The sequence below is a fragment of the Epinephelus fuscoguttatus genome, linkage group LG11, assembly GCF_011397635.1.
Source record: "Epinephelus fuscoguttatus linkage group LG11, E.fuscoguttatus.final_Chr_v1".
In the NCBI taxonomy this organism is placed as follows: domain Eukaryota; kingdom Metazoa; phylum Chordata; class Actinopteri; order Perciformes; family Serranidae; genus Epinephelus; species Epinephelus fuscoguttatus.
Window position 1 is genome coordinate 16947920 of NC_064762.1, and position 26120 is coordinate 16974039.

General features: G+C 41.8%; 2 protein-coding genes across 6 annotated transcripts in view; both read right to left on the reverse strand.

Annotated features, from left to right (window-relative positions):
* mettl24 (methyltransferase like 24) overlaps positions 1-26120 on the reverse strand; it is a 356006-nt gene that overhangs the window by 195386 nt on the left and 134500 nt on the right. The window lies entirely within an intron of this gene.
* wasf1 (WASP family member 1) overlaps positions 1-26120 on the reverse strand; it is a 113626-nt gene that overhangs the window by 65061 nt on the left and 22445 nt on the right. For all 4 annotated transcript variants that reach the window (XM_049589411.1, XM_049589410.1, XM_049589408.1 and 1 more), the window contains exon 2: positions 2743-2897. In XM_049589411.1, the coding sequence (XP_049445368.1) occupies positions 2743-2875 (133 nt within the window). In that variant the 5' untranslated portion in view covers positions 2876-2897. The remainder of the gene's footprint in view (positions 1-2742; positions 2898-26120) is intronic.

Here is a 26120-nt window from a genome sequence, read left to right on the forward strand (position 1 = left end):
AAGAGGTGTGCTCTCTCTGCCTTAAGGCTTTCCACGTAGGCACATTGAGGGACAGAGAGGTGTGCTCTCTCTTTGTTGAGCCTTTCCATGTAGGTGTGTGGAACGGCAGACAGGTGTGCTCTCTCTGCCTTAGACTTTCCACGTAGGTGCCTGTAAGAGGCTTTCTGTGTTGGCCCAAGGAAAGGCAGAGTGGCCCCAGAACAGAGCCATACGGCCAAATATACTGCAAATGGAAATGAAGTTTTCTTTGCCTTAAGCGGTCCTGACTGAATTAACAGTATTTATAAGTTTGTTTTCTAAATAGTAAAGAATGCCAAATGTGTACATCCCACATAAATGCTTCTTATTGGAGTGTTGACAGAAATCTATAAACTGCATATATCTCTAAATCTTTGAATCTGTTAGTTGTTAATTTGCTAGATTTTTTTTATCCTGATATCTTCTGCTGCCGGAATGAGGGACTGTGTTAATTAGATCTGTCACAAAATGTGTTATCAAAAATTGGGGAAAATCACGCTATTAATCCACAGAAAATGTTCAATTTTAGTTCTGCACTGGCTTTTTAAATAGTTCAATATTTTGTTGAATCACTCCACTACTTTTTAGCTGTGTCATTGTAGAGCAACGCAGGAGCATCAGCATGACAGGCTGCAAACTTTACAAATGAGTCTTGTCTGAAACGGCCCAACCACCAAACTAACTGTGATGGAAGTACAGGGTTAGTGCGAGGCAGGGCTGCGTGACTCGTGTCTGTTGGCTGCTCCAACTCTCGGCTCCAGTGCAGACTGTCAGTGAAGTCGGCTAAGCTACTTTTGAACCAGACGGCGGTACATCCTCCTCTGCTGCGTCCAGTGTGATTGACTCCTCAGCTGACAGCGCTGTCAACAGCCTGGCAGGAGCAACGCTCCGTAGTGTGCTCAGATTTTATGACTGAAGGACTATGACCGGGGCTTAGAGTTTTACTTTCTCTGACTGTGGGGAAATCTGATGTTTTCACATCACAGTTGATGAACAAAGGCATTAAAACACGAGTCTCACAGGTAAAACATGAATTATGACATACTGTAGAAGTTTATTGTGGGGTGGCTGCTCTGCAGGCGCGCTGAACTGATACTACTGATGATCATACTATGAGATTTAGGTTAATATGTGCTTTTATGTTAACTGTTGAAACTTTTTGTTGCTGTTTTTTTATTTTTGGCATTTTGCCTTTGTCAGATAGGAAGGCTGTGGTGCAGGAGGGGGAGAAGGAGGGGATGATGGGCAGCAAGGGGCCAGGATTATACAATGGCCTTTGTACATGGAGTGCCTGCTCTACCAGGAGAGCTAATGGGTGCCCCAGTGTTGCTGCTATTCTTGACCAGTTTTCCCCTGTAAAAGTGATCTTTGAGCTCAATGGGACAAACAAAGGCTAAATAAATAGGGAGGGAGGAAAATGTATTTTTAAAATACTTGTAGATATGGTGTTTTGAAGAAAAGGCATCAATAATAATATTAAGTGTTCATAAAAACAAATACTTGTAGGTTAGAAAAGCATGAACGAATAAATCACAAACACATGACAAATTAATATACCAACCTCCCCTTGAGGCTCATTTATGCTCAACGTTAGATACTTGTACAGACATGGACAGAGCCTTCTGTTCGTACTCTGCGTTCGTTTCATTTAAATTTGTACATGTTTACAGATAGGGACAAAACAGGATGATACCACCGGAGGGCATCATGAGGGCAGTGTAATGTAGTTCAAGCGAGATATGACCACTTTAAAAATGGCGGAACAGAACAAATGAGTCAAGTCAGGCCTCCAGGAAAGCTGCTAAGCTTTGCCCCCAGTTTTTCTGGGTGGCCACTCACGGTATTGCACCGAAAAAAAATCCCCTGCAGCCCAAAAAGCACTTTTGACGACCACTGTAAAAGGCACATCTGTAAAGCTGTTGACAGGACACCTTAAACTGTAAATAAGGTCAATTAAGAATCTTTCTATTCTGGATGGAACACACTGCTGTGCATATTCAGTGGGTTGCATACAGCGGAATTAAACCTTGAAGCTATAAAACGTTTTTGGCATATGCACCAGGCAAGTGGTTCCATTGGAATAAACAGGCACCATCTTGGCCTCCAGTATCTAGTATTAAAATCGATGGGTTATACAGTAAAATGAATTCTCCGTCCAAGTGTCACAAGTATTTAATGGCTGCACAGAAAACCACATTAATACGACCTCCTCCCCATCGCCATGTTTGTTGTCAAAAACTTTTGACTCTGCACTCTAGTGCCATCTAGTGGATGTACGTATGCCAACATAGAGGACACAGGGAAGTATATTTTAGATGAATGCATCTATTTTCATACCTAAGGGAGTTTAAATTAGCTTTTAGTCGACTCTGGAAATCCTGGTTTGAGCCCAGCCCTGCACGGTCTCCTCTCAAACTTACTCTGCAGAAATATGCAATTGTGAAAAGTGATCTTGGCTGTTTAAGATTATCGAATTTGTCAGGTAGTTTTCTGAATATTCTAATTTTCTGATGCCTGCAATGTGCTTTCCAGGAAATAAGCAGAAAAGAATGAAAACTGACAAGTAGGCATTAGCTGACTCAGTACTTAATATACCTAATCGACTTACAGGGAGCCGAGGTGCGTGAGTACAGTGTGTGTGCTGTGTCAATCAAAATAACTATAAGAGAGAGAGAGAGTGTGTGTGTGTGTGTGTGTGTGTGTGTGTGTGAGAGTGCTACTGACTGAGGCTGCTGAGCTGGCGTATGACGTTGGCCAAGGAGATGTTAGTCACACACTCCAGCTCATTCTTGATGTTCCTTGGCAGCACCGTGTGGCACAGGTGCCTGGGCTCGATGGTGCGCTTCACCAGTGGCATCCTTCTGCTGCGACACCACTACCTATAGGAGTCAGGTGGAGGGGAACAGGACGGGGGTGGGGGGAGTGGGGGATGAAGGAAAAGAAGACAAACTTTGTTAGTGCAAAGATAACAGCTACAGACTGTGTGATTTTGCTGCTAACAAGAGTACGAATAGGAGGGAGTAAACACCAAACACTAGAATTATCACAACATAGCAGCGGAAGCGAGAGGAAATATTAGCCTCAGAGAAAGAGATATGACAGAACATGATGTGACTTTGAGGGTAAAATGGGCACGTGGAGAGAGAATACAATGTGAGCCCAGTTTAACAGGATCCTGGAGAAACAGCAAATTCAACAGAGCAGCAGGGAAGTCATGTTTTGACATTGCTAACAGCCATCTTGCCTCATCCGTTTCACTGACTTAGCACTGTCTTGTCCTTTTCATCATGCACGGCCAGGCTAACAAACCTCAGCACTTTGTCTGCCCACTCAGCCATGCTAATGGCATTAAAGCCGCCGCGCTGGGCTGCTTAGGTCCAATTCTCCTCAACACCAAAAACACAGATGACATCCCCAAACCGCAGAAGACACAGAGGGTGCAAGCTCCAGAACCAGAATGTCTTCTCTAGCTCAAAAAGGCACAAGAACATTTTTTAAACCATCAACGAGCCGCAATATGTTAGCACCGCTGACATTTGACATATAGTAGGATTGGCATTTTAGCTTTTATTATGAAAAGGATCTTTTAACAATGAGAAAGGTCTCTCGTTATAACAAGAAACTGAGCAAACAGATATTGTATCATGGTGGCTGCCACAGTATTCCATCCAATAATTGTTGAGATAGATCACTCAAAACTAGAAATGTCCACTGTAGGGATGAAACAGTTACCAGTTTCACAATAAACCACAGTAAAAATCCAGACGGTTAGTATGACTGTTTCAAATTTCAATTGTCGATAATATTGTGCTTTGAAAAACTTGCAGTAAATAATATCTAGCACCAGTCTATTGGCGTCAGTACTTCTTGAACATTTTCATCACACACGCTTCAACCGAAATGTTTTATTTCACTTGGCAAGTGGGTCATAAATGTAATTGCCAAAAAGTCAAAAAAAATTTTTTGCCCTGATACCTTCATTCATTTTCCGTAACCACTTATCCCGTTGGGGGTCGCTGACATTGGGCGAGAGGCGGGGTACACCCTGGACAGGTCACCAGACTATCACAGGGCTGACACACAGAGACAGACAACCATTCACACTCACATGGTAAATGGAAATGACCTGCACTTGTATAGTGCCTTTCTAGTATTCCGACCACTCAAAGCGCTTTTTCCACTACAAGTCACATTAACCCATTCACTAACACATTTATACACTGGTGGCCGAGGCTACCATACAAGGTGCCACCTGCTACTCAGCTTTTAACACACTCACACACCGATGGGAACAGCCATCAGGAGCAATTTGGGGTTCAGCATCTTGCCCAAGGATGCTTCTACATGCGGACAGGAGGAGCCAGGGATCGAATTTCTGATTAGCTACGACATGCTCTACCTCCTGAGCCACAGCCACATTCACACTTACGGCCAATTTAGAGTCACCAATTAATCTGCATGTCTTTGGACTGTGGGAGGAAGCCGGAGAAAACCCACGCTGTCACGGGGAGAACATGCAAACTCCAAGAGGAGGGGCCTCTTGCTGTGAGGCAATAATGCTGACTACTGCACCACCATGCCGCCATTGATACAATAGTTTACTTGACATGCCTTTGAATAGCTACCCCATTTTATTTGCCTTGCCTGCAAACTGCACGATGCATATTTGATGTGTTGTCCACATCCTCCAATGACACCCAATTAAACTTCTGTTTACAGGATAAATGAAATATTCACTTCAGCTTATTAACTTCGTCTTTACGTATTCTTGTGAGTGCCCGATCAGTACTGCTCATGTGCAGCCCTCAACAGAGATGAAAAGGGGCAACCTTGTACCTCACCAGGTAGAGCACATACCTTATAGTCCTTAAAGCAGCGGCTCAAGTTTGATACTAGCCCAGGCCCTTTGTTTCATGTCATCCCCTCTCTGTACCTTGCCTTTCCTGTCTCTATCAAAAAATAAGATAAGAAAGAAGTAATATGGCTCACTCTTCAGCTACTTCCATTGTCAGCTCTGGAAAAAAACTGTGTGTAATTCTTTTTTACCACTTGTCCCATCAGGCAAGTGAGTTGCAAGAGAGTTGCTGAGTTGCTATTGTCCTTGGCAATCGTTCCTTATTGTTGAGCCCTGGCACATTTTAACAATACCACAATAATTCTGACAACCCTGGTTATTTTGCTTACCATTATCTTGATATGAACAGGAATGGTTTGTAACAGGAAAAGTCAGGGGATCACCAGAGTCATCAGGATCAAGGATAAACAAACGTGTGCTTATCCATCCAAGATTTGTTGTAAAAATGGCACATATAATTGCCAGTAATAACTTCAACAATAGAGATGACAGAGCAAAAAGCATAACAGCAACGTGATGCTACAGAAATGGACACATAATGACGGGAGGGGTGTGAAATGAGAGCAAAGAAATCAGGAACACAGAGGGCAAAACACCATCCTGCTGACAAACTCCCTCTGTGACAACAGCAGTTAATCATACTAACAACACCTTGCGTCTCTGCTGTAATGCTATAATTAGAGCAAGTGTGAGCACTGATGTGATCTGCTGGACTGACTGATTGACTGGGATTGACAGCGATAAGGCCTCGTTAGGGCACTGATTAAACTTTAATTGACGTCTGGTACTTTTAATATCCCGCTGTATTCTTAGTGGTGTTGCCGTCACTGAGGAATAAACATGATTATTGACCGTATCCATAAAAATGTAGGGCAAGGAAGGCTATTCTAGGAAGTGGCCCAGCTATGGATGGTTAGAGGGGAGAGAGAGGGAGCCCAGTAAAAGGCTTTGTTGAGGTGATTCATCTTGGAAGCGTCTTAAATGGGGGCAAAAATGCCCATAAAAGGAGAGAATGAGAACCTGCACCTCTCTAAGCCGTTGTTAAAGAGGTTTGAATGAGATGTGCGGGCGATCTTACAGCGACACAAACCCAAACACTGCGTCAAATCCCTGCCCACTGTTAAAATAACAAGATGTCCTCTCTACTCTTTGAAGATTTTTTTTTATTTACTCCCACAGTCTCTCCATCACCACCCCACACACACACGTGCGCACACACACACACACATCCTGTCCTGATTGGGTACATCTCTTGACCCAGTGTGCGCTGACATTTTCCACGGCCTCCGGAAGTCTTCGTAATGGAGGGCAAACCCTGAGCTACCACTCGCCAAGGTGAAGGTGTAAACTCAATTGTTACGGCACTGACCTTTAACATACAGGCCCGACACTACTTAATGTAACATCGACTATACCCTCAGGAGGGTTTTCTCAAAGAGAAAAGAAAAAGGATATTAAAACAAAATCTCAAATCAAAAATGGCACGATAGGAAGCTTTCTTGTCGAGAGTTAGACAAGTGATATCATGTCACTCTCATCTTCGTATACCAGTAATTTTTTGGAGTCTCAGCTGGTTGCTGGGCAACTGGTTCAGACCGAGAAATAATCCAGCACCCCTCAGGTGAAATATCACCTTGCTGTCTTTGCACTTTAGATTTTGTACAGATTAAACATGTAAGATTTAACGTGTTCATCAGAGAGAATTGTTGCTTCGGACAGAGTCCGGTTAGCTGTTTCCCCCTGTATCCAGTCTTTGTGCTAAGCTAAGTTTGTCGGCTGTTGGTGGTGTCAGTCCTTTCTAAGAAAGCTGCTAAGTATATTCCCAAAATGTCAATGTCTTTTCCTTTAATGTACAAAATATCTACAATAAAAATAATGTTTATAATCTTGGTATTAATCTGATCTCCTTGATCTTTTTCTGACTTTCACAAAGTATGAATATTCTGCTCCTCTTTAAACCAAACCCTCATTTGGGATTAATGCGGATTCAATATATATCAGAAATCAACTAGAGGCCCTCTTTCAATGGGATCATGGTCATACCAGCTGCAACTTTAGACAAATGTGAACCACAAGCCAGGGCTGGGTATCATTTTAAAAATGACTAGACCAGAACCAATACCAGTATCCTTAAACAACACCGATACTTGTTGAGTACCTCAGCATTCTGATGGACGGTATTATTTTCACTTCATTAGTCTGTATGTGTGTCATCATGTCAAACTGTGGTCCTATTGAACACCTATTGTATCGGGAACTACCACAGAAGAAGTTTTGAATACTTTGGCAGGTGTTAATGTATCTGTCTGTCTGTTTTTGTCCGCAAGACCATGCAAGATGAAGTCAGGAATCTTTACAGATGTGTAGTTGAGATCAAAATGAAAGAGTAGTTCAGAAATTAATGTGGAAGTTGTTTTTTCTACTTCATTCAATACCTGTCATTTGAATGGAAGCATTCAGTAGCATAAAATGCCACCAGACACCACAGGCACGTAGCATAGCCATACTTTCGAACATTTGGTTGCAACTCAGCACGCTGAACTGCCAGCTCCCTGAAATATGCCGTGCTCAACTTCACCACAGCACAGACTGTATGGGCTGTAGCTGCTGAGGAAGGGGGCCAGTACAAAGAACTCTTGTGATGACTGGCTTTGAACAAAATCATAGAAATTGTCTATCTTTTTTAACATTTAATGTAGGTATTTTTGAACTGGAGAAGTTTCTATACTCCTTGATACTAGGGCATTTCAGTTAATACCTTAAAAGTATTGAGCACTGATACCAACCAGGGGTGTAAAGTCAGGGGGCAAATGACCCCTTCCCTACTTCCTATCCTCCTTCTTCAGGGCCTCTTGTTTGGACCAGATCCATCTTCAAACTCAGCCTTTGTTGTGATCTCAACTACACGCTTATAAAGTTTTGTGAATGCACAGCCTGTTCTCGTTCTAGAGCATCAAAAACCAGTGCTTTGTCAGGTGTTTGATATCAACATCAAAGTCACCAAAGTCACCAGGCTTTCAAAGAACTCCAATAAAAGCCTATCTGCTGCAATACTCGGGGAAAGGGTCAAACAAAACTGGACTTTCATGCAGGAGACCGCAGTTCTTGTCCCGGGAAAAACCAAAAGTTAATGTTTAAACATTACATTGTGGAATTAGGGCAAGGTCGTTGCCCACTGACATTACGCACTGGTGTGGCTCATATAATGTATAAACATCACAACCCCAAAACATTACCTTTTATTTAAACCTGACCACGTAGTTCTGTTGCCCTAAACCCAACTGTGACAACTTCACAACATTACCCATGTGTTAAAAAGTGTTTCAGCTGTGTGTCACATAGAGGCGCTAACTCTCAAACGGCAAGGGGCATGACAACCTGGAAATTACAATGGATAAGATTGCATGTTGAGATACTATTGCATTAGAAAAAGGATCCACAGACAATTGGACAGACAGACAGACATGTATACACCTGGCAAAGTACTTAAAACCACTTCTGCGGTAGTTCTTGCTACAATAGATGTCTTCAGGACCACATTGTGCCATGATAACACACCCACACAAACACACAGACTCACCTGGTGAAACAATACCAGTCACACACTGTTGCGGCTGGTAATAAAGTATTTATTTACCTTTATTCGGCTGATCCGTTTACCTTATGAAAACAGTGGGTGTCCGTATATTTTGTACACTCAGCATATCTCTGCAGTACAGGTGTACCGAGAGGAACACGGACAGATAAATAGAGACTCAAACGAGAATGAAATCGGTCAATCATAACCATGTTTATTTCTCTGCCATGCATGCGCACAAGCTTATTTAACCCAAACACACACGCAGATGATGACGAATGTATCTGCCAGGCAAGTTCACGCTGTTTTTGTATCCCCTCCCCCCCTGAGCTCATCTCTTTCTCTCCTCTCTCATCTCCCCATGAAGGAATGTGTTGTCCTTTTAACAACCTTCCTCCTACCTACTGGGTCATAAGAGTTATTTCTGAGTATGACGGAGGAAAGGTTTGTTTAAAGCGGGGGATTAAAAGAAAACAATGACGGAAAATTAGGCTTTCAGGTGGCGGTGTGAGGAAGATGACACAGACGGAGAAACAGCCATTTAAGGCAGATGTGGGAGACAAACTAGCTGCACATTTACAAGATTTATATCTCTATTTTTTAAATGACTTTTTAAAAATTAAAGACTTCATGACTGACGCAGAAAATGGGCACAACAGAATAAAATAATGGCATCCAAAGTAGAGCAGCAAAGAGATCCGCATTCACTCCAACTCTCTAAGCCCCATAACATAAAAGCACAAAGAAATAGGTGTTAAGTGATGCTATTGATTTTGCCAGCCTGAGCTCCTCAGGGTGGGTTTTTCAGACAGTACAGTACAGATTTACAATTTCCTTTGGTTTAAAATTTAACAGTCCAGTGTGTAAGATTTCGGAGAATATACGGGCAGAAATGGAATATAATAAGTATGTTTTCTGTAGTTTATAATCACCTGTAAATAAGAATCACTGGGTTTTTGTCAACTTAGGCTGCTTTCAGACCTAGAGTTGTCTTGCTTTGGTCCAAATCAGTCACTCATTTTGTTACAGAGTTGCATAATTACCTAAGGGGTTTCTCAATCTGCGTTCTTGCCTGTACTTGGGTTCTGCGGACTTGTGAAACGTCATCAGTCGCAGCCCAAGTACAGTTCCGATTCAAAGTCTGCATCCAGCCAAGTACAGTCCAAATGCCCAGATGTGAACTTGCTCTGCCCGTTCCATTGGGGATGCATCGGGAGGTGACTTCTGTGGACTTTTGACAGCCAGGTATCCCAGGATGCATTTCTCACAGACCAGCGGCAATGGCAGCTGTCCTTGGAAGTCTGCACTCCTGTGTCACATTTGCCAAGTCCGAACTCCCAAGTGCGCAATTCCGAACTTGGTACTTGGTATTGAGAAACGCCTCTAGAGTTGGTTCGTGTTCTCACGGCAGCATTTACAAGAGGACCAGATCAAATGCCTTGTGTGAGAAAGCTGCTCTTGATTGGTCAGAATTTCCATGTGGGAAAAATCCAGGAAGTAAACAAAACGTTGAAGAAGAGTACACTTGCAAGGTAAATGTGACACTTTCTAATGTCACAATGGAGGGACAACTACGCAAGTTGATTTTAGTGCTGCTCATCGTGGACTATATTGCTGTCATTGTTCATTTTAGTCAAACCATACAGTTTGAAAACGAGGCGCGGCTCCAACTAGAAAACAATGTTTTGATGCATTGGATGTGCTGAATGTGCATATTAAGGCAGTACAGGAGGAGGCGCACATTAATAATCCTCCAGGACTGTAACATGCTCATGTTTAACCCAAACAATGTGTCATGTGACTGCAGTTGGTTCAGATCGAGGTCGGTACACGTTCTCACCACAAACGAACTGCACCAGAGTTCGTTTGTAACCAGACTGAGACCACCTCTTCAAGAAGGTCTCGGTCTGGTTTTTTTGGTGCACACCTGAGTGCGATTGCTGTGTTCACACCTGCCAATACAAACCTCACTTAGGGGGCAAACGAACTTGAGTTGGATCGAACCGAACCAAACAGGGCAGGTGTGAAAGCATCCTTAGAATGAGCTGTTTATAGGGTTTATAGGGTCCTTGTTTACGGAGTCCGCAGCCCAGAATGGACAAACCAAACACTGGCTCTACACAGGGCCACGCACGCTTTTGGGTTTCTGCATCGGCCACAGATGCAAGAGTCCGAAAACCTCTGACTTCTTTGATTTGAAACCGCTTAATTCAGCTTTTCACCAGCTTTAATAACCAGGTCCTTTTGTTTTGGTGAGTAAGAGACATTTGTGGATAATTCAGCGCCCAATAAAAACCTCCTAAAAGTATAGACCTTGGGTTATCAGAGAAAAAAGGTGAGCACAGATAAGCAGGTGCTAGGTTAACAGCCTGGCTCCATCATGAGTTGCACAGTGTTAGAGATAGCGGCTGTAGAGATGTCTGCCTTCTCACAAGTATAATAGGACTAGATGGCACTTGGCCAAACACCATAGGAGAAACACTGATTTGTAATGTGCAACTGATTTAAACTGATCTATTTTTTTACTGCTTTAAATCACCAGGTCAATTTCTTTTGGAGCAGACCTCTGCAGATAATTCAGCTCCCAGCAAGAACCTCCTCAATGTCTGGATCAGAAAAAAGGTGAGGACACAAATATCATGTTGTGGGTGACCCGTCCATCTCTGACATGCCAAACACCATAGGAGAAATACTAATTTGTAACATTTAAGTGTTTTATTCAGTGTTTTTACTGGTTTTAATCACCAGGTCGGTTTGTTTTGGAGAGGAGGAGATAATGGATAATTCGGCTCTTAGTAAAAACCTCCTGAACAATGAACACAGACAGATTTCTAATCGGGAGAAATTTCAGCTGGTTTAAATCTGAATTTTACACTGTTAGATGCCACTAAATCTTACACACAAAAAATGCACTGCTCTGAAGGTTGGCTCAAACATGAGCCATGAAAAGGTTCAAAGTCATTGACAGAAGCATAAAATCAATTTTACTTCTCCGTTTTGTAGCTTAATTCTTATTTCCAACAAACACTTTACAGGTCTGCTCTAGGTAGTTCTAGTTCGTGCTCCACTTCCATCCCTGTTTTGGTGCCTGTTCTAGTGCGTGCAAGCAAGGTTACAAGAAAAAAATGAACTTAGGATGATATCTTTTCTCCTTTACAGTATCATAGGCTCGATTACATTTCTTTGACATTTGTCGACACATCATTAGTGAGTAAACACCGTTACCTCGCCTCGCTTTTCAAAGAATTCCTCAGATCTTCTTCTCAGAGCTTGTGTGTGTAAATAATGACTGCAGCATACATTTGCTGCTTCGCTGATTGGACGTAAGTTAACTGAAGACTGCTGTCAATGGGAAGAAACATTTTCTCGCACCCACAAGCACTCACTACTGTATGAAGAGACACACACACATACATGCTGCATTTGTCCAGTGTAGTTTCCATAACATACTATGACATGATGACATATGACAGCACTGCCCCTGTGAGAATAGTGCTGCCATTCCTCATGTGTTCCCATGAGAAATTGCTTACACATCATCTCGGTTCTGACAGAGACAGAAAATAAAATGAAAGAGACAGCAAGAGAGGAAAGGGAGACTAGACTCCAACCAATTATAAAACCATAACAATCTATTAGCAGTTAACAAGATGGAATCAAAAGACGCTGATTTCCTGGATGAGCGAAAGAGCTCAAAGGGACAGTTCACCCCCAAATCGAAAACACATATTTTCCCTCTTAACTTTAGCACTGTTTATCACTCAAGATTGTTTTAGTGTGAGTTGCCGAGCGTTGGAGATATCGGTCGTAGAGATGTCTGCCTTCTCTCCAATATAATGGAACTAGATGGCACTCGGCTTGTGGTGCTCAAAGTGCCAAAAAACAACATTTAAAAAACTCAACAGCAATGTCTCTTTCCAGAAATCATGACCTGGTTACTCAAGATAATCCACAGACCTTGTTGTGAGCAGTTCATGTAGGGACTATCTTCTTTCTATCAAACTACATCCGCCAACCGTATCACCACGTAGAAGGAAGCGTGCATCTACTGCTAACTCACCTAGCACCACTGAGCTAGCTAACGTTACAGCTCAGCCAAGGAGGACGCCATTAATGTTTACATCTCATGCTGTCATAAGCCTCTCGTCCATGAGTACATACACGCTTCCTTCTGGGTGATAATACCATTGACGAGTGTTGTTTGGTAGAAAGAAAATAGCTCCTACATAAATGCTCACAACAAGGTCTTGAGTTTAGTTTTGATTTTGGGGGGAAACTGTCTCTTTAATGAGAAATCACTTAACAAAAACTTTACTCCACAAAGAGTGTTCCACCACCGGATAAATACAGGATGTTCGTCATGACTAGTTAAGGTATACTACGCACAAGTTTCCTAAAAAGCAATGTTTAGACTCATGCAAAGTAATGCACAAGGTGGCTATTCTGCAATGAACTATTTGTGATTATTTAATACTTTAACTTTGCAGCATTATGGATGAAAGCAAACAAATTTGTCCATGCTTTATTAAAATCTCTTTTTTTCCCCTGAAACATTTCACTTTTTTAACTTGAAATCCACGGCTAGCCTCGCTAGGGAGACTCAAGCAATAGCTGGTGATGTTTTTAGAGGAAAATGCACCAGGCCAGATGAGTGACGTGCATTTTAGTTGATGAAATGTTAAAACTTTTTTAAATCGGTGTATATGATACACATTTTTACAGTTGAAAAATGTAAGAACTGCTTTGGGCCTACAACAATAAATGACATTTAAAAGGTTAAATAACAATTATTAATTTCCATATAATTTTCTGTCAAGGCCACAGGGAGCCACTGGAGAGGGGCTTAAGAGCCACAGGTTGCCAACCAATGTGCTAGACTGTAAGCAGCACAGATCCGAATGAAAGCTATGAAAATAGTGGACACTGCTGAAAATTGCAAATATAGAGAGCGAGAGTGAATCTTGGATTGGCTTCACTTTTACTTTTATTGCCGATATTGTTTAGAAACAGTGACCGATTATTCCTGCATAGCATACCTTTAACGTCAAGGCTGTTTTTCCATCGACAGTGAAGACAGTTTCTCTAATCATGGAGCTCAGACAAAAATTCAACACATTCAACTGCTCCACAATATGACTGTCTGATCGTGTCAGGGGAAAAAATAAGCACAAGTGGTGATGTGCCGCACTGAAGCCATTCAATATGAGCTCTGGTGAGACATTTCACTTTAAAGTACGAGTCCATCAGAACAGATAATTTCTAATGGGCAGATGCAGCAATCAAGCAAATTATAAAGACATTATGTTTTTGATGTGTCAGGACTTTTCTAAGACTGCAGACATCTAAGTGTTGCAGAGTAACTAATTACTAATGGGTAACACAATAGGAAGACATGTAAGTGCTGTCCACTGCTGCAATGTCTGAGATGCTGACATGAGTGTATCTAGTAGCCCTTTGACTCAAGCCATGTGAATTATCTGGTGAACGACATTAACATATATGTAAAACCAGAAGTCTTTCAGATCATTCTGGATAGAGAAAGTTGGAGACAGACTTTGCATATAAAGTAGCTGTTGGATCGAACTCCAAACACTGTTCACACAACAAATGATACCACATAAACTGAATATGAGGAAGGATATCGAGACTCTCAGGTGTCCCTATTGGAGGCTGAGATAATAAACTGAAATAAAGCATGTCAAGTTCAAATACTGTAGTCTAAAGATTGTTTTTTGCACAAAAGGTTTTCCCAAACAGTTATTTTCGGACCAAACAGTTCAGGGGACTCCCTGAGAGGAACTGCCCACTGGGTAGTAGAGTCGCAATGATTAATTTATCAATCGATTAAATTAATTGCCAACTCTGATAGTTGGTAAATCAGTTGGAGTCATTTCTTTAGAAAAAAAGTTAAACTTCCCTGATTCCAGCCTCTTAATTGTGAATATTTTCTAGTTTCTTTACTCCTCTCTGACTCAATATCTTCAGATGTGGACAAAACAAGACATTTGAGAAAGTCATTTTGGATTTTGGGAAACAGTGATTGACCTTTTTCACTATTTTAAGGCATTTTAGAATTCAAACAACTAACTGATAACAATCTAGATAACAGTGGATGGATTTATCAGCAGTGAAAATAATTGTTGGTTGCAGCCCTACTGGGAAGCCCCAGTCAGCCCCAGTCAGCCCCAGTCAAAATTGCGAGCTATATTCCCCATCGCATATTGTATTGTATAGCATCGTGTCGCGTCGCATCGCATCGTATCGTATCATATACCTGATTGTATTGTACTGGATGGTATTATTATATTATTTATGCTAACTGAAGCCTGGACTTCACTGTCGGTCCATTTGCCCTCTTTTTCTACCATTCTTTTCCATTACCAGTTGTTTGTTGTACCAGTTGTTGTTTGTATTTTTTGTTGTTTGTTTACACAGTTGAAAGGTTTCTAAAAATGGCTGCCAGTGCTGCTTTGGCTCCTGTGTTCAACCATGCACTGTACACTTGGGTTACGAAAGCCCCTTTCACACATGCACTGCGAACCTGAAATTATCTGGACATTGCCAGAGGAAGCTGTACGTTGGAACGCACATTTCCAAATCATTTGAATCATACAATCATATTTTACCCTGCCAGATGAGTATATAATCCATGTAATGTCTGATTGAGCAGATGTAAATAGAGCAGGTCATTGTCCTGAGAATTCTGATGTGTGATGTGATGTGTGGATGACACTTCCATTATGCAACTTATGCAAAACAAGAAGAAAAGAAACATTCGTGGGTGAAGAAGAGGGGTCAGTTACACAAAGACAGCAACGAAAATGTCTAACTGGAGAGATTCGGGAAATTCTGTTGGTAAAGACTGAAGCCAAAATGGTCAGACAAGTTAAAGGAGCAGCAACAGAGTGTGCTGTTGGGACCAAATCACAAACCGGCTATGCAGCCACGGTGTATTCCACGTCACGTCCTGCTGCCTGCACTCTCTACCCAGGCACCACCCCTTACCTAAACCAAACAGAGTATTTCCAGTAGGTGAGAATGCTTTAGACATAGACAGTCTCCTGTTGTGTGAAAGGGAAGCTCAAGATGTCTGAAGAATCAGGTCAGAGGTCAACTTATGTTCCTCTTTTGCTGGTCGAGTACTTTCTCTGAAATGCGAGGTAAAAAAAAGTCCCTCAAAACGCCATTTAAAGAACTACAATTGCTCCTAGTTCTTGGGGTGCGGACACAATAAAAAGGTGACATTCTTTCAACTATGAAAAAGTTCATCTGGTCCAAAAAGACCTGACGTGTAAAATGTTTGCAGTTACACCTTTTGGCCAATTTAGACCAGACTTGTAAAACCTCATCATGTCTACTTTGCTGCACTTTTTAAGATCCTCGTAGAGTTCAGTATACAGCTGACTAACAACCAGACTATTCTCGGAGTTAGCGAATGGTCAATCACAGCATGATACTCCACAATGGGCTGAAAGTGTATGAGGCATTTATGACTGGCTAGTGACAGATTTCTGACTACTCAGCACAATAGCTGCTCCATGAAAGAATGGATGTGGAGGACAGAATTGACAGATCCAACACTGAGAAAATTACACTCTCCCATTTTCAGTTCTATTCTGATTTTAATGAACGAGGCAGCTGAATGATCTTTGTGAAAGAACTATGGTTTCCTTGTAGTTCCCTTCCTTGTGCCCTTAGTTTTTGTCTCCCATGTGACTGTGGCTCGCCAGGAAAATAAAGACTGTGGCCCATATAAGTATTAAATGATCAGAGATGATCACCACACAAAGAAATGTTTCACATACCTGCTCTTTTCCTTCTTTTATTTCTCCAGTCTACGGCCTCGCCAGCCTTATTCCTCCCTGTGCACCCCTTACCACTGTCCTCCTACTTTTACGATCCATACATCTTGGGTGGTGCTTCCCGCTGTCACCTGTCGCCATGGCAACGTCTGCAGTGGGATGTCATTGGTCACTTTGTAATATCCCAAGGGAGGCAAAGAAGGTGGACAAAATAAGGGAGGGACGGGTGAAGGGAGGGACGAGTGGAGTGATGGGCTGAGATCAGGGTGATGTGTCAAGATGGTGATAGGAGCTGATGAATGAACGCAATATGAGAGACAGAGGGAATGAGAAGGAGATCTGCTCATCCTTTGTGTGCGAGCACAAAGCGGGGTGAGGGACAGCACGTGCCGGCGGAGAGCAGGGGGCCTCCGCTGGTGCGGCTCAATGCACTCGGGACAATATGTCCGAGTAGAGGCTCTAATGAATCCTAATCGAGCATTTACTCACTCACATTGCCACACAATATAGCCAAGAACCCCTCTGTATGGAGCAGGTCAAGGGCCTTTTACTTGGAGGGCTTGGTGGACCCTTGATGCACTGTCTGCTACGATTTGACACACACACACACACACACACACACACACACACACAAAAGCAACCAGTGATTCAGAGAATCTTTGGCAAATTATAGAAAAAGAGGTGATAAAAAAAATAGCAAACAGAGCAGCAACTACACATAAAAAAACAACTAATATCCAGCAGCGATGCAATTTTGTTTAGCCCCAGTTTGCCATCACAGTCGCTGGTTCTTTGAAACTGGAAAATCACAAGCAGAGGGAAGCACCAGAGAGAGCAAGTAAACCAGCGAGGGAGCTGGTTGGATTTGAAGTGAAATGGCCTCAGCGTTCTGAAACAAGACAGATCTCATCATTAAGTGATGTAAAATTCATGATTTGAAGAGTTAGACTGTTTTTTTCCCCTGAATCCTGATAACACAGAATCCAACACAAGGCCTGGATTAAGAGTCTTGTAACCAAGGGCTCACATACCAAGTGCAAGGTTTCTGCAGCTTTCATTAAATATAACATGAAGGAATACTTCACTCGAGAAACTATCATTTGTATATCTTTTACTCGTCCTGTGTTGTGTTGAATTTGTGAAGAAAACTAGATTAATTAAAAGTTTTTTCTTGCATGTCTCCATGGTGAGCGAAGAATCCAAATATGTTGTGAATTGTTGATGAACTAGAGTAAAACATCCTTTTACAAGCTCTTTCACAACTTAATCCAAGTCTCATTTATGTAGGCCTGAGCAGGTACGTGTTTGAGCTCTGCTCAGTCAATTCCAGGTACAGGTGCAGTACTCCTATGCATACGTGCTTTAAATAGGTAGGTTTTAACAAAAATGCACTTGTTTTGGAAGAACTGAACATTCATCTGGATAAATGAGACTTGGATTAGAGTTTGTAAACAAATGATGAGGATTTGCTGTTGTTAATCGTGGACCTTATTTACTTTACTTCATCAACAATTTTCAACATCTTAATTGCTGCAAAACACCAATGTGTGCATCAAGAGATTTCAGTTATTTAGCAACACACTCGCTCAAAGGAAGTTAGTATAGGACTTTAAGTAAAGCTTTATAATAAGATAAATTCCCAATAATGTGCTGTTGTTTCCCTAGAACCCTTCCTCAAAGTATGGTTGCATTCTCTAAGTCAAATTAGCCTGAACATTCTGTCCTTTTTCCGGAGATTCTGGGAACTCGCACACTACAACTGTGGATTTGGTTTGTTCCTACACTGAACAGCTGCAAACATAAAAACACAGACATCTAATCAGGGAAGCTGGCAGAGTCAAAGCAGCCAATGGCAGAGGGAGCAGAGATCAAACTGGCAAAGCCTCCCAGCAGCTGGTTTAAATCAGTAATGCAGATATTCAGTGCAGGACAGCTACCGCAGCTCATTTTCCAAAGAAAACAAGGCAGGAGCACAAAAAATGAAATGTACGTTGTCACAGTCGAAACTTATCAAGGAGATTTCTGTTTCCTTCAGCTGGTAAAAGACTTTTCCTTCAGAGACTGCAGAGGCTCAACAGGAAAAATAAGATGTCTGGCTCATCGTTTTTTGTTATTCTAATGAGGCAGCTATAAATTTTTAAATGCTATTTGTGCTTTCATTTTTCTTTCTCATTAGCACACAGGGGCTATAATTTTAATCTTCATTCGCTTTAAAAACAGAACAAAAAGCCAGACAATTTTTATCACACATTTTGAGATTAAAAAAAAAAGTGCTGATGTCGTGCTGTGGCGTCGCCTGAATCAGATGCCCTTGGGAAGTTAGAAAAGACAGGTTTTTGGACTCACTGATAAAAACCTGACAGGAAGACAACCTGAACTCTCTCTTTGAAGGCAGGCTTTCTTCCACCTTTGGCTGCAGCTTTTGACACTTGTTTAAGTCAAAAGACAGGTTGTATGAAGTAGCTGATATTGAGCTCACTTCAGTCTTAAAGGGATAGTTCAGATTTTTGGAAGCAGGGTTGTACTAGGTACTTTCCATAGTCCGTGTATCACATATAATTGATCTCTAGTTGCATGTCCCCAGTTTGGAGAAGCAGCAGGAGCTAAGCAATGTACTGCTGTGTACAGCGGCAACAGCAAAATTTTAGCCACCTAAAAAAATCTATTGCAGTTTAAGTGCACATTATTATTTAGGGTAAGGTTGAGCCAAACACTCCTTTATACGAATACGAGTACTAAACGAGCAAAATGTGTTAATATCTGTACTCCTGATGAGGGGAAATCCTCATGTCCTCCATCTCCTGTGTTCAATGTCTTACTCTTTTGATCCAAGAATGGCCTGACGTTCAATTCTGAGATTGTTGTATGTAAATCTTTTTCTAATAAATAATAAATATAGCAAATTCTGATCAAACCATATCAATTTCAGGCTTAAAATAACAACTTCCAATTAGGTCCCACCCACATTCAATTCAACCTTCACCCACTTTCGATCTAAACTCCGCCCATTTCCAGTACAGATAAATTTAGTTGGTTAAACAGATACAGACACAGATGCAGATAATGGTGTACTTGCTTGTCCCTAATTCAGGGTATATTTACTGCTTTACCTTTCTGTCAGACAGCCTGTTTCAGTGGGGAAGCCGCTACTCATTAAGTGTACCAGACTCCACTGACAAAAACAGTAATTTTAGCTCAATGAACACAGGAGCTGCTGGTCTACCACTGCCTTTATCAGTGAGCTTGTTTTTGTTATTGTGTGACTTTAGTGTATCTGACCTAACACTTTCAAATGTTTAAGTCACAGAATAACACAAACTAACTAACTGATTGTGGCAGCGGTAGACCAGCAGCTCCTGTGTTCAGCAGGAGCTGTTGGTCTATGGATCAATGGAGTCTGGCTTTGAAGAGAGAGATTCAACAGCTTCAGTTACCCATTGGAAATCGCTGTCTTTGTCAAGGTAAAGCAGTGAAAATATTCTAAATATAGCATAAACTGATATTGATGTTTTTAGGTCACTAAAATACATTTTGTTACTGACCTCTCTGTAGCAGCCTGCTTCTCCAAACTGGGGCCACACCGACTTACATCTACTGTATGTAATACACTGACTATGGATAAGCACCTCATACAACCCCACTTCAAAAAATCCTAACTATCCCTTTAATACTTCGTTGCTGTTGGTTGGAACAGACTGTCGGATTTGACAGGAGAGGAGAGCTGGCGCCTCTGCAAAGCAAGAGGTCCCCTGTGCACATGTGCAGAGCGAAATAACATGCACAAACACACTGAACATGTTGAAACTCTGAAAGCATACAAGTTTGGAAGAAGTTCTTATTGAAGATCTGTGCAAACAGTCATCCAATATCACTCAAATCAAACGCTTACATTTGAGACTTCAACATCCTCATTACCCCCCCTCCCTACCCATCACAGCAGATCACGTTGGCAGAACATATCTTGGCATGTGCCAGTGCGTCTTCCTGCCAATTAAAATTCTGTACCAGCCGGCACCCCTTCAGCGATGAGATGACACCTTGCAGGCCCTCACCAGCGAGGTGCTATAAAAACACACACACACAGACCTCTTTTTGTCGGGCTAAAAATACACCTGCAGCACTAGTGCTGTCAGGTTGAGCTCAGACAGCTATGCTAACTAGGTTTGCCGGTAGTCGGAAACTTTACAGGGTGCTTGTGGCAAGGGATATGGGTACATAATAAACTTATTTCTCCACCTCAATAACTCTGAATTTTCAGCTGTGCTGTATTTCTCATCTGACACGCTGTCGAACTTGCGCATAAACAAAGGCTGTTCTGTGTAGTGTTGTAAGCTTTTTCTGTGCTGAATCCTTCCTCTCCCTTCACTACCTGCGCTCTGTAGTTTGGCCGCTTGTGTCAGTCCATGGCCATTTTTCATGTACATGTTAGACAGCAAGAGGTCCCAATCAAGCAGAGGTGTGAAGCAAGGCAGTCATTTAGCACTGCGCCCTGCCTCTCCTCCTGACACAGCCAGCACTGATCAAAGTGAGCATCCTGGCATGCTGGCACTCAGATGGTACAAAGGTACTCAGATGGCATGGATCCATTGGCAGGCCGGCTTTCTGGGCTGTTAAAATGTTGCCATGCAGCTGTAAACAAGTTTCAGGAGTTGCTTCAGACAACAAGAAAACAAAACCAAATGCAAGTCCCCGGCTGCTTTTGACGTGAGATTTTCTTTTCTCTATTATTTTTATTTTACTTACATGAACAACGGCCCTGTAGGAACTTCTTCCTCTTCTTTTAATTTGCACTTAGTGTATTGCTCAGCTCAGCGCTCTCTCTAGCCCCTTTTACACTTAGTCTTCAAAGTCGACAGTACGGGCTGTTATGCTGCCTCACCACTCTGTGTAAAAGTTACAATCGCGTAATGGGGGGACAGAGTTGTCTCGCTTTTAAACTGACTGCAGAGGTAGTAACAGCATTGAAATGACCTCTGTGTAATCAGGACGGGACCATTGGACGAGACGGGTGTGACATATTGATGACATGTTACACAAGCCACCCACCACAGGAGATTTTAAAAGCGGCTAATGGCAGTTAGCAGCTAACTCAAAGAAGAAGAAGAACAGTGGTCTAAAATGTCCACAAATTTGGGAAACAATGGAGTTCGGGAGCTCCTTACCCTCCGAGCAGAGGACAGCAAACTCCACTGTCTCATCATCTTCCTCCATAGCTCCAGTATATTATGTTTAACATATATTTTTAACTAATAGAATAAATTAGTCAAAAGTCTTATTGTTGATTACCAGTTATTTATCAACATCCCTACTAAAGACACACGTGGAGACATATTCTAATGCCAGGTGTGAACGGGCACTTGTTTGGGATCATCCTAGAAGGATGCTAATACCAGGTGTAAGGAGGGTCAATGGAGCCGGGTCCATGTCATTGGTTCGACAGCCCGTTGGTTCGACATTCCATTAGTCCAACTGTCCGCGGTGCTGAACGGCTCGCGGCGGGCGTATGGTGCGCCGCGACCGGCTTGAGGCAGAGCAGGCTCACGGCTTATGTGTTTGTCACTTTCTTTTTCATTTTAACCCACACCATGATCTTTTCGTGACCCTAACCAAGTGGTTTTTGTGCCTAAACCTAACCAGACCTTAACCACAGGGCATCATGATGATTTGGGAACGGACTTAGGAACAATGAGTTTAATATGGTCGGAACAATGGGATGTCGAACCAATGGGCTGTCGAACCAATGGGCAGTTCCCAATGGAGCCAAACTGTGCTCATATGTAGTACAACTTTATTGTCATTTCAGTGCTCTTTATCCATGGAATCAAACAGCTATAGAAATGTCTGTATTTGTGCAGCCATGAAACACACTGTTGTTGTCTTTTTTCCTACATCTTTGGAGAAGAAAAGAATCTAAGCCTCCCATTCATCTAATATTTTTCTGTGTGCATGAAAAGAAATCCCTGTGACTCAACAGTGGTTGCCTGTCCACTAAACTTCATATTCAGCGCATGATCGACGGCGAACCATATACAGAGCGAGTCGTTGGACACAGCCTACATTGTATTTTGTTACAAAGGGCTAAGATTGCTTTAGACATTCATTTAGCAAACACGCTTTATCCCACTGTAGACGTCCACGACTAAATATTCATGGACGTCTGTGTGCCAACATCAATGAGTGGAGTGTCTGATGAACAAACAGGCTCAAAGAAGTTTATCTGCTGAGTGCAACAAAAACCCACTGGTATGAATAATGAAAGACGGCTGCTCAATAATAAATGTCTGCATGCTCGTGCTGTGCAGCTGTGCTTGTTTGGCCTGTGAGGTAAATTTCATTATACCAACTCCCTCGCTGTTCACACAGACGTGAAGGACATGCACACAAACTAACCACTGCAGCAACCCCTGTCAGCCCGAGCCGAAAAAACACTATCGGACATAAAAAAAAAAACAAAAAACCCACCAAAAAGCGAACTTACAATGCATACTTACGAGCCCAAGACACAGGAGTGCTACTCCAGCCAGCCAAGAAGCTTGTTAGACGGGCAAAACACTTATCTAAAGTGGACAAGCCTGCCAAATGAAACTTGCACCGTCCCATTCATCTTGTAGTAAATAGAAATTGGAGGGGTGTTGTCCCTCTGGAATACACATCTGTGCTTTGTCATAGACGACGGATCCAGTCTCTCCAGCTAAATCATACCACATGTGCACAACTTTATGTACTTTCTTCTCTGCATGAAAATGAAGAGTCTCAAAAGGACCTCTGGCTTCGGTTGCATGTCAAAAAAAGTTTCCAAGCTCCTGTGCAGAGATGGAGGTGGTCCAGACTTTTGGGGGAGAAAGTACACCAGAGGGAGAGAGACAGAGAGAAAGGCAGCTTGAGGCACATTCAAAAAAGACGAAAAAGCAGCGTGGGTGGCGTCGGAGGAAAGGGAGAGATCTTCTTCTTCTCTCAATGCTAGAGTCCACACCAGGGGCTTTGTGTTGCGGGGCAGACACCCAGGATAAAATATGCTTTCTATTAGGTAGTAGAAGCTGACACCTCATTGATTCTGCAATTTTTACAGTACATTGCAATACAGAATTGTGATTCAGTACTGTACACTGCACTGTGATGTACCAATTCACATTCATCTGACTGCTGTAAATGTCCCAGAGGGCGACTTGTCAAAAGTGATTACACGTTGAGTGTAAAGATACGGCGTCCTGCTTTCCCACATCCCAAGCACTCACCTTTTCATTTCTGCCATTTCATTACGCCTCTATCAATCGACCTAGTTCTGGTTGGAAGGTTGCAAATTCAGCACACTGTGGATGAATTGTTCTTCTATTAATTTTTCTTTGATCCACATCTAAGAATATGTCATGGTAAGAGAATGAGGAGACGAGGCGGTTGTTTGAAAGTGTGGTGATATAGCTCGGAGGCAAAGTGTATTTCAGTCTCTCATGCTCCGCTGCCTCTTGGAAAAAAGGAAATGTGTAAACACAGAAGGGAAAAGTGTTTTGCTTCAGGAGGTGCTGACCCAACCCAATTGCCAGAGTAAATGTTGGTACTGCACATTTTTGCCAAACGTACACATTACATTTGAACATTTCATATGTTGCAAATATGTTAAATGCAACCTTTCTTTACATTTCAATTATCAGCATTCTAACCATGCATTATCAACAATGCTGTAGATAATGCATGGTTAGGTTAAAGCACAGAACCATTTGGTTAGGGTTAGGAAAAGATGGGAATTTACAGACGTCACCGAAAGAATGCCCGGTTGTTGTCACCACAAAAAACGCTAGAAATTCAAAGTGTATAAAGCTTGATTTATACTTGTGCATCGCATTGACACCGTTCCTATGGCGTAGGTTCTGGGTCAACGTAGGGCCTACACTGTAGCCTGCAGTGCACCTCCTCAGAAATGTAACTACATGTTTATTTACATTTATTTCACAGATAAGAAACAATAAATTGTGAAGACAATAAAGCCTCCACAAAAATAGCATTTTAAGTGTTTTGTGTGATTTATCCTGGCTTCATATGAGCAGAGGAAATCTCTGCTATTCGCTAGGCTAATTTATACAATGTAAAATGCCATAGGCTAGTGCTAATAACATTAGCATGTTGTATTTTTTGGAAAATGTGTTTAGTATAAGACAGTTGTTTTGTCAGTGAACTTTGTGATCTGTAATGGAGCCAAATTATGTTAAATGTTGCTGTTGTCCCTGGCTTCACATGAGTAGAGGAAAAGTCCACCAGCAGCTAGGCTAATCTATACAATATAAAATGCCATAGGCTTGTGCTAAAAACATTAGCATGTATTTGTGGGGAAAATACGTCCAGATAAAGACAAGTGTTTGTTTGTGAATGCTGCAATTTATAGTGAAGCTGATTTGTAAGGATAGACCGATACATCGGCCGGCCGATATTTGAGTTTTTTACTTGTATCGGCATCGGCCAATACGCGTGTGGGTTCGCGGATTTATTTTTCCCTGGCATGATTTACAGACAGGCATCCACAGGCAGCTCTGTGTTGCCGGAAGACCCTGCAGCGCACATGCAGCGAATCCTACTGTGTACAGTAGTTGTTGTTTTATTTATGCTTCAGCTTAAATATTTGTTTATTTTATAAAGACATTACTGGAAGATTTAAGAGCACTGAACTCTTTTTTTATTTGAATGTATAATAATAATAATAATAATAATATTCTACCTGTTCTACCTCAACTTTCCATCTTGTTTTAGTATTTTTTACTGTTCAATAAATGTTTCTTATTTTAAACTTGAGACCTGTAATATTTGTTATCATTGTGTCATTTTTTTGATGTAAATTGAGGGAGCAAAAGCAGTATCAGCCCCAAATATCGGCTCAAGAAAATCGGCAGTCCATAATTGGTCATCGGCTAAGGGTGATGGAAAAAAATCGGTATCGGCATCGGCCCTAAAAAAATCCATATCGGTCTATCCCTACTGATTTGTGTACTTGTGTTTGAAATTGTCTCTATTAAGCCATGTTTAATGTGTGGTTAATGTGTGTTTCGAATCAACTAAATTTTACAGCACTTCACAGACACCCCGCTGCCGACTCATGTTTTGGAGGTGTAACTGCAGAGTGACACAGACACACCACAGCACAAGAATAAATGCTCTTGACAGCGTAGGCCATGTGTGTAGGCTCTGCATAGAGCTGACGCACAGGTATAAATTCACCTTATGTTGTCTGAACATGGTTCTTAAAATGGAGGTCGCTGAGTTGTCTAGCAGCTAACAGTGCTAACTCAATAAACATTGCTAAACAACAACAGCAGTGTTGACAGAGGTCACTATGTCAGCCATGGGGGAATCAGAGGGTGGACGATACACTTCCCCAACTATGCTTTCCTGATATCAGCAGTAATTGCTGCAGTGCAAAGCAGCAGTGATGAGCTAGCCAGTGAAAAACATCCCTGTACTAACATGCTAACCACAACGAATCATAGAGAAGCTTGAATTACAACACACAAATCGAGTAAAGCTTCATTCTCTGCTCAGGTCATCATTACTCCTCTAAAGCTTTACACAGCAAATAGTGGTTTCCTGCTGTATTAATGCTCTTAATGTTGTATACAGAACTTGTTTTAGATCAACTCAATTTGATTTGGAATATTAAAGCAGCATTTATAACATTATCTGTAGTAAATGGTGTTTTAATTTTTTCAACCAGTGCCTTGAGACAAGAAAAGGTCAATTAAAATGATTCAGCCTCTATAAATGTTAAAATGCTGTCAACTTGACAACCAAAGATGGTATGTACCAACTCAGTGCTTTAAAAACCATGTAACATCACTTTTTGTAATGATTTGTCTCTTATTTTGAAATCAATTTTTACATGCTG